Genomic DNA, 9,376 nt, shown 5'->3' with positions numbered 1-9,376 from the left:
TCGTCAAAGACGAACTTCCTTGCCACCAGCATCTCCAAAGAGTACCCGCTGCTGTGGATGAGATCCACCACCTCTTCGTGGGTACTCTGTTCCACATTCACTCCATCCACCTCCACCACTACGTCGTCATCCTCCATGCCTGCTCTGTCGGCTGCTCCGCCCTTCACCACCTGAAACAAACCTTTTCTTATTCCATTTATTATAAACAGTAACGTTAAGGACAGCGGAAGTCTTCTCTACTCTGACCTCTTTGATGTGCTGTCCATAGAGGCCTTGGACGCCGTTGAGACGAAATCCAAATCCGGCTGAAGTTTTCTCCAATCTGCAAAGTTTAAGTTTGAGTTCCTTCTTCTTCTCTTGAGCCAATGTGGCAGGCCGCATGGCAACAGGCGTGGTGATGGCCTCTGTGTAACTGGGCGGTGAGTTTGAATTGTTCATCTCCTCCCAGTAAATAAGAGGAGACACATTTGCCTATGGGAGACATCTGATTTAGACCACTGACTGTGGGATGTGTTTAAAGTTAGTCGGTGAAATCTGATCCCACCTGTTTGTATATGTGATCCGTTTCGTTGTCCACCACCAGGAGGCAGCATTGGTTACCACACAGCCTGATCATATCCACCACCTGCTCATGGCTGCAGCTGTCCACTTCCTGACCCTCCACCGCCACCAGTCTGTCCTTCTTCTTCAGCCCGGCTCGCTCTGCGGGGCTGCCTCTGTCTATGTCGTTGATGAAGTGACCTGCACGTTCAAAGGTAAACACAACATCAGCAAGACAGCTCAGGATGTGGATGTTGATTTAAAAGCAGCTTTGAAAAAAAAAAAAAAAAGTAATCAGTGCCCCTGCCTGTGTGGTCAGGCTCCTCTCTGAGCAGGAAACCGTATCCATCTGCTCCTCTGGTGATTTTGATCACACGTGGATCTGGATTGAGGTACTTGGTTGTAGCTTGGTGTGCTTGAATCTTTCCACGCTTGTTTTTATAGTCTTTGTCTGTTTCCTCATCAACCAACAGGAACGTTATGTCGCTTCCCGACATCTTAATCTTGTCCACAACTTGTTCGTGTGTGCACTCTTCCACATTGTCTCCATTGAGCTCCACCAGGCGGTCGTGGTCCTTGACCCCAGCTTTAGCAGCAACACCTCCAGAAGCTACATCACTCATGAACAAACCAGGGACATCTAAAGGAGTTACAGAAATGTTTAGGTATGTATCCAGGTTGTTGAAATGTACCTTTAATTAACTTGCACAGGAGGCATAATAACTAGGTAGCAAATATTCAAAGGATGCTGCAGTAAAACACTAAGAAGAATCAACAAACTCTGGGTTTAAAACCTAGCTAAGCTAAGGAGGAGAAATACAAATATATATATATATGAATATATATAACAAAATACAATAGTTATATAATAAAACATTTTTGGTAGGTAAAATTAAAATGTATTTTTGGTATAATTTTTATTATCTGCTGCTAAATTTATTTATAACACTTATAAATGCAACTTACTTCTAACTGAGGAAAGAGAGAAGCCAAACCCTGAGCTGTTCTTGACCAGGTGGCACAGTTTTGGCTTTAGAGCTGGTTTGGTCACGCCGTTGACGGCCGGTGCAGTTTGGGGCTTGGACAGGTTCACTCCTTGTGATTTTGCTTGTTTATAGGAAGCTTCATCCATGACATGGAAGGCAACAGTTAATCCACTGTTTTTCACCAGATCTACCACCTGTTCAACAGGAAACAGAGTCATTTGTCATCATGGGTTCATTTGACATTGCTGTTAAAATATTGTATTATAATAATCATGTTCACCCTCATACTCACTTCTAAGTGGGACAGTTCATCAGTAAATTTTCCGTTGACTCTGATGATACGATCCCCATCTTTCATGCCCGCAAGCTGAGCTGAACCTCCCTTATCCAGACAGCGCACCAGGTGACCGTCCTCATTATGCTCCACCCTCAGATAGAAGCCAAAGGTCTGACCAGGCCTCTTAGTGAGGGAGATCACCTTTTGTTTGTACCCAGCCATGTCCTGGCAGGAAGGACAGGAAGTTTGTTGACATTAACCAATCAACATCATAATATTATTCTTATTATTGTAACTGTCCCCATGAGAATTAGAGTGACAACACAGCCAAAATTTAAAACTGGGACGAAGTCACGGGCCAAACTCAATATTTATTGAAGAATTACATATTTTCCCTTCTCTCCAGATTTGTAATGTAGATTTTTTTCATATGGAAACAAACTTGAGTTTTGTGTAAACAATGAATCTGGAACGACCAAAGCTTAATATTATAATGATTTTGCGGGCCAAATATAATTAGACTGCGGGCCAGATTTGGCCCCCGGGCCTGAGTTTGACACGTGTGTTCTAGATGCCCTCTGATCCACCTTTCCCTGTCACCTGTGTCTCCATTTAAAATATGTTTTTAATGCAACCAAACCATAAAAGGTGCTGATAGCTGCACTGAGAAGTTAATCTTCAGGTCAGCTCTGCAGTAAGAGTTAATGGTTAATGCTAATGACAGGTGACTAGAGTGTTGACTGAAGATTAGGACGCCCTCATTCATACACACAGAATGCAGTCCATTGATAGGCAGAGATACTTTACAGTCACATCTGTAAATCATGTTTGCTGATTTAAAGACAGGCAGACAAATAATCAGTATCAGCTCTGACAAAAACAAAACAAAACAAAAAAAAGTTGGAGGTAAACTATTCTTCTGTCACTGTTGTTTTATCAGAAGAGCTGAAGTATACCAGAAAAGTTGACTATTCAATTCAGTGAGCATTAAAATAGTTACTATATATCAACTTGCTAGTGCAGAAATAGGAATTTTTAGTTGGTTTATATATATATATATATATTCATATTACATGCTACATTTTCAGTTTAAAGTTATATTTATGTTATGTGTGTATAAAGTTTACTGGTATATTAAATCAAATAAGCGACTTAAAGCCTTAAATTTTTTAGAAAGTTTTGAAAAATCTTGAGATCATGACAATAAAACTCACCAACCTGTGTCTTCTTGGTGACCTGGTCCAAAGGAGGATCGTCTCTGCTGCTGCCTGGTTGTTATGTCCCACCGCTCACACCTGTTCCCCACACTCCACCCATTTGGCCCTCACCGTGTGGACTTTGACGTTCCAAAGGTACGTTTAAAGATGAGTTATTTAACTGTGTTTTCTGTTAAGGAATGTCTAAACGGAGGCAATAATCTGGTCACGGGGAGAAAGTAACGTCAAAGGTTCATGAGGCAGGTGCTGCACCGCAGTCACAGCACAGGCGCCACAGTCAGCATTAGGTTAGAAATACACTCTGGGCATGTACACTTGCATTTTATATATATATATATATATATACTGTATATATATATAATTACTTATGTCTTGTTATGTATATTTTTGTTTCTGTACTAAAATCTGCTCTATAACATGTGGTTGTAGCTGTGGTGACGGACTGGTTTATCCTCGGGGTTAAAGGTCCAGTCCGTATCTTAACACGCTCTTGGGTCAAACCTAGAAAAACTGCATCATCAGTGAGGGTGTAACCTCGTACAACATTTCTTACCTTCAAAGTTCATTGGGTTGTGTTTTATGGCTGCTGCTTCATAGTAATTATAGCAGAGATCTTGGGTGATAAAATACCTAATAGTGTTGTCTTTTGCATGGGTCAAAGGTGAGAGCAATCTAAATGCTCCAAACTGAAAAACAAAACACAAACATCTCTAGTTACTGTTAGACTGCAGGAAAAAAAGTAGTTTCTGTTATGAATGTTATGACTTGACATGATCCGACCAACCATCCGACAGTAGTGTCCTGTGTTCCCGACCCCACCACCTCCACCTCCACCTCCACCTCCACCTCCCACCCTGCAGCCACCCCTTCCTTCCCAACCTAGAGCCTTGTTTGAACAGTCAATAACAAGGGTCCACAGAAGCCACAGCCTTCGGGGATGGAGAGAGTGGAACAGGATGGGAATTTCCTTCAGCTCTACTTAGCGCTGATGCGTTCAACATCCATTAACCTCAGTCACGTCCCCGTGTTTGCTAAAAGGAAAAGTATTTCCGTGAGGACGTTGACCACCTCTCTGGACCTCCCACTACTCCAGTGCTGCGGTTGTTTATCGGAGCTCAAAACCAGATTTCTGTGATGTTTGCAATTGTGGAGGAGAAGTGTGTGTATATATTAGGAACAGAGGATGCGGGCTGTGAAATGCCACCCCCGGTGGTGATTATCTCCAACCTGCATTCATCAGCAGTGAAGCATCAGTAATCAACAAGTGGTGCTGGTTTGTGATTACAGCAGTCATCAGAGGAGAACCCGGCTCTCTCTCTCTCTCTCTCTCTCTCCCCCCCCCTCTCTCACCGCACCTTGATTCCCACGCAGTGTGATCGTACAGAGGGACAGGTTCTGGGGAAAGACCCGCCTAACGGCTCATTACAGCAGGAGAGAGATTAGAGCTGGGACACTTGAAATAATGGCTGCCATTTGTCAGAAGTCATTTTGGCGTTCAGGGGCCACACAACTGCACCTCCCCACAGACTGATGTAACACACGTCTAAAACCTTCCTCATGTGTAGGTGGCGCAATATCCAGAAACCAAAACATGACACGAACTTTATCTGTTGTCCGATTATAACCTGTATATCTATACAGGCTTGGTGTTTGGTATATAAATATACTGAATATACAATAAAATTAAACTATTGTAATAGAGTATGTGCTGAAATATCCACTTATATGAAGTTCATCAGATTCTGAATGTGACAGATTCAGACATTTTCAATCAATTAATATTTTACTATATACTTAGACAAATACAAAATGTTAACATAAATGTAACCAAATATGTGTACTAATATTTATTAAAAGACAGTAATTAAATCATAATATATTATTAAAAATAATTAAATAAAAACAATATTACAGTATTGTAATTATTAATATTTTGTTTTTCATATTAAATCCATTACTTTTGCAAATACATGGCAGAAAATCAATATGTATTACATAAAATATTGTCCAAAATATTGCATACATTGGCCAAAACAACACTGACAACAACATTAGCCAGAACAGTGTCCAGTTACTGCACAAATATTGACTAGAAGAAGTCATAATGGAATCATAGTATTGAGCAGTGAGTTTAAACAGAGACTCAGAATGAGGAGTTGAAGAGTCTGATGGCTTCAGGGGTCATTTCCTGTTTCCTGTGCTGCTCTAGTCTGTGACTGATCAGGGAGGAGCTACTGCAATATTAAATACTTCACAGGTGATGTTAGAAAGAAAAGCTGTTAGGGAGAAGGATGGATGACGACAGCATGGAGTGAGCAGGAGGCAGATGATCTGCTGCAGTGACCCCTAGAGGATGCAGCGTTGACGTGACAGATTGTATATAGACCTTTAAACTGCACACAGTGTTTGGTTGTTGAACTAGTCTGTGCAGAATCAGAATCAGGGATCCAGAGAATAGAGAGACAGATGATAGATACAGACACATACTGTACTATGTACAGTAGTATACTGTAGTAGTAGTAGTAGTAGTAGTAGTAGTAGTAGTAGTCAGCTGGACGGTCTTGGTTTCATAAAGCGGTTCCACCTTTCGACAACAGTCTTCTTCTCTTCCGTAGCCCGTTTACTCTTAAACTGCGTATCTCTTATTTTTAAATAAGTTAGGTCAGGCTTATGTAATCCTAATGCTGTTCATCACAACATAAGTTTGAGTCAGAGGCAAATTTCACAATTCTGACTGAGGTTTCTGTTGCTTTCTCCCCAGAACTTTGATATAAAATTAAATATAACTCAAATAAGTAGTTTTTTTTACACAGAAGTCCTAAGAATAGAAACAATTCTCCCAGTTTCTGTGGTGACTAATCTGTGAGTACAACAAGGCTATGACGACGTGTTTCATCTTTGGGGTTTTCAAAAGAACCGAGAGAAGACGTTGAATCTAAAAATGGAAACATTAGAGAGCATCAGTGAAGTGATGGACTGAGGAGTTCACACCTGGACACAACTGAAGTTTTTATTATTATTATTATTATTATCACAGGGACTTAGAAGGATATATTTAGTTAAAATCCCACACATTCTTTTGTTATTATGTTCAAATGTGAGGGATTGAAGAAAANCTGATGGTATCCGAATGACGAAATAAACCGAAAATGTTAAAACGTAGAATGGGGGAAGCAATGGTTTATAGCAAACATTAATTTAATTACATTTACAAAACAAAAAAAAAATCGATTCATCGATTCTTTGTTTCCTTGTTAGAATTATGTAAACCAATTAACGGGGGGAGGAGAGAGAGAGAGAGAGAGAGAGAGAGTCCTCTCCCTCCCTCCCTCACACACATCTTCACGCCATATATGACATTACTCCACACTCTTCGACGTCTCTCTCGCTCTGCTCGTCTGACGCGCAGCTGCGCTCTCTCTCCCTTCTCTCTCTCCTCTCTCTCCCCTCTCTCTCCTGTCCCTCTCTGTTGTCTCACCTCTCTTCCTCTGGTGCGCATTATACGCACACGGTGCCAAGTGAAGCGCGTCTGCAGTAAAAATCCACGATTACTACTAGAAAAAAAGCAACAAAACAATTAATATTTTCTACATTTACTTTTGGACGTCGGTGAGCCATACCTCACATCATTAACATACAGACCAAGTGGTATGGACTACGGACGCACCGGCTTTTTATTCTGGCGTTTTAGTTCGTAAAACCCAAATTAACATCTTTGCTGCTTAATCTGAAGTCGGAAAAACAAACCCACATGGATCTTGTTGTGAGAAATGAGACGTTTACTTTCCTCGACTGCGTCGGAGCGATGCGTAAAGATAGCGCTGATGGGAACGGAAGCTTGGAGACATCCAACATCACATGTGGAAACATTTTCCCTCTGCTAATACCTGACCGCCTAAGACAAAAGGGTGAGTGAACACACAGAGTTATACTTCTGTTGGATTCAAGTGTCCATATTTGCTCCCCCCTTTAATTGACTAACTGGAGGTTATTGGTCAATTCGTAATTGAAAAACTGTTTTATAGCTTTGAAAACTTTACCAGAGTGGACAGAGGTTGTGTTTTTGCAGTCTCCCTCCGTGGTTCAGTTGAAGATGCTGTCTGCTGTTCAAGACTAGGAAAGACACTAAGAAAGTGTCAGGACTCAAATAAAAGATCCATTCATAAAAATGGTCCCTCGACGCCTTTTTGTCCGTCACTCTTCCTGGCTCTGTAAAGACCTCAGGGGAGAGAGCCCACTCCTCAAACAACCTGAGAAAAGCTAATGATTCAGGGTGGTATAAATAAAAACCAAGGGGAAGAAATCAGTCCAATGTGTCATAGCTCTCAGCACGTGTTCCTCAGTCAATCAACACTGTTAGCAGATGGTGTGGATTAGATAGGTCTGGTATTAGTGTTGGTTGTTGTACAAAATAATACATGAAACAATACAATGTCAAAAAATGTATTTTTAGTAAACATCACAAATCATTTTTTAACCTTTTGTTGATGATAATTATTACAGCACCTTAGTAAAATACCAAAATTTTAATTAAAGAAATGTCTTCTAATGTACTCCCCCCTCTTTACCCCCCCCCCCCCACACACACACTGGTTCTCTATTTTGCATCCCAACTCTATCTTCTATCATGACTCCTCACCCATTTGTCATCATCCACATGGGTAAAGTGAGCATCTCTGACCCTGTCGGTGAGCTGCTGTCACCATCATTGCTCACTCCATCACTCCAGCACACCATCGCCTCTCCACTCTGATCGCTCTTTCCTCTCATTTTTCCTTTCCTGTCACTCAAGCTGCCGCTAAATGCTTTGGACGATTTGAATTGAAATGTGCACAGAGTGATTCTCTGCTGAGGCGTCGAAGAACATGATGACGTGTGGGGATGAGTTTGAGGCAAAGTTTCATCTCTTATTATTAGGTATTAATAGAGGACATTTAAAGTAAACACGGCATCTGATTTGCCATCTCAAAAAAAAAAGAGTTACATTTTAATTAGGTGTTGGAGGTGGGAGGGGACATCAGGTGTACACACTGTACTGTGAGTAATATTTACTAATTCAGACAGACAATAGTATAGAGATTAAAAAGATTTAAGTGAGAGTGTGTGTGTGTGTGTGTAAATTTGGGCTGTCAGAATGAATGTATTAATCCAGTTTCCCAAAGACTGGGTCGCGGCCCTCAGGGAGTTTGCAAGAATTTTATTTTTTGGTCGTCTCGCATCACGTTTCCCAGGAGTTTACGAATAACGTCTATTGACTTGGGTCGCGAAGGTTTGTGACTTTTAAAATATGAGTTCTCAGAAAAAAATTGCTTGTGTTAATCGCTTAAACACATTTGACATCACTTCACAAAAGTCCCACCAGTGGCCATTTTTGGCCCATCATCCACCCTTTGAGAATCACTGGCTGAAAAGTAAGATTTCAGGGTTTAGGCCTGTGTTGTGTAAGACCTTCTCCACAGTCGGTGAGAAAACAGCTCACAGTGAGGGGAAACTCTGAAGTGTTTTCACACTAAATGCAGCAGGTGTTATCTCCAGACTGGTACACACACCTGCACACTCTTCGTGCGTGTATGCAGACGTGTATACAGTCTGAACAGTACGATGTAAAAACAGACAAATATCTGAGGAAAACTCTGAGTTCTTCTCCAGATTACTGTTTAATCCCAGTCTGACATCCTGATCATTCTGGACTCCTCTCCACCAAAGGACAAACTCCTTCATGTTTCCAAACATCTTCATGCCATTTCCTTTCTCTTCACTTTGAATACATCACACTGAGAGAGTGGGTTGTGGGCTGTTATGTTGTCCTGTGCTCAGTTTGGTTCCAACCGTGCCTCTTCTGGTCTGACACAAAAAGAAACTCTGACAATGACATATTCTTTTCTAAGCTCTTTTTTTCTTTTTTTTCTACCTAACCTCTCTAGAACCTTTCAAACTGTTCCTCAGGTCACACTTAAGTATTTGACACCTTGTCTGTAGAAGCTGCTTGTTCCAAGAACGTTTTTCTCCTACAGCATTTCATATATTGTACTGCAAAAAGTTATATATCTTTGTCACAGCAGTGCTAAAACGGAAAGGAATTGAGGAAAAATTGCCTTAAAATATAATAAATTAAAATCAGTTCAATATCTACACTTAGGGAATGCTTCTTGCTGCGTCTTTCCATCAGGGCTGATTTCTCAAGATAGAAAATGAGCAGATTTTCAAAACTGCAGATTAAAGTGTGCTCCGTTTCCTTCGCATGAACCGTAACACCTGTTCGTATCATCACTAGATGATGAAGAATAAACACATCTCTCCACCTCCATCACTCACACTCCTCTCTCTCCTCTGTCACAGTGAGGCTGTGGGGGGTG

The 9,376-nt window shown here is 41.1% G+C and overlaps 2 protein-coding genes across 5 annotated transcripts in view; one reads left to right on the top strand and one right to left on the bottom strand.

Moving 5' to 3' along the window:
- The window catches only part of pdzk1 (PDZ domain containing 1), a 3,897-nt gene extending 766 nt beyond the window's left edge, over nt 1–3,131 (bottom strand). Inside the window, exons 1-7 of the mRNA XM_008328677.3 lie at nt 3,018–3,131; nt 1,819–2,028; nt 1,507–1,720; nt 848–1,180; nt 545–741; nt 247–471; nt 7–170 (exon numbers count right to left, since the gene is read on the bottom strand). Coding sequence (XP_008326899.1) covers nt 7–170; nt 247–471; nt 545–741; nt 848–1,180; nt 1,507–1,720; nt 1,819–2,025 — 1,340 coding nt within the window. The 5' untranslated portion in view covers nt 2,026–2,028; nt 3,018–3,131. The remainder of the gene's footprint in view (nt 1–6; nt 171–246; nt 472–544; nt 742–847; nt 1,181–1,506; nt 1,721–1,818; nt 2,029–3,017) is intronic.
- The window catches only part of cckbrb (cholecystokinin B receptor b), an 86,734-nt gene continuing 80,414 nt past the window's right edge, over nt 3,057–9,376 (top strand). For 3 of the 4 annotated variants that reach the window (XM_025063613.1, XM_025063614.1, XM_017039989.2), the window contains exon 1: nt 6,272–6,928. In XM_025063613.1, coding sequence (XP_024919381.1) covers nt 6,772–6,928 — 157 coding nt within the window. In that variant the 5' untranslated portion in view covers nt 6,272–6,771. Of the gene's footprint in view, nt 3,156–6,271; nt 6,929–9,376 lie in introns of those variants that run through there. The other variant, XM_025063615.1, reaches the window with a different exon arrangement.

The sequence above is a fragment of the Cynoglossus semilaevis genome, chromosome 16 (genome assembly GCF_000523025.1).
Source record: "Cynoglossus semilaevis isolate Cse_v1.0 chromosome 16, Cse_v1.0, whole genome shotgun sequence".
Classification (NCBI taxonomy): Eukaryota; Metazoa; Chordata; class Actinopteri; order Pleuronectiformes; family Cynoglossidae; genus Cynoglossus; species Cynoglossus semilaevis.
This window is presented reverse-complemented; position numbering and strand designations above follow the sequence as displayed.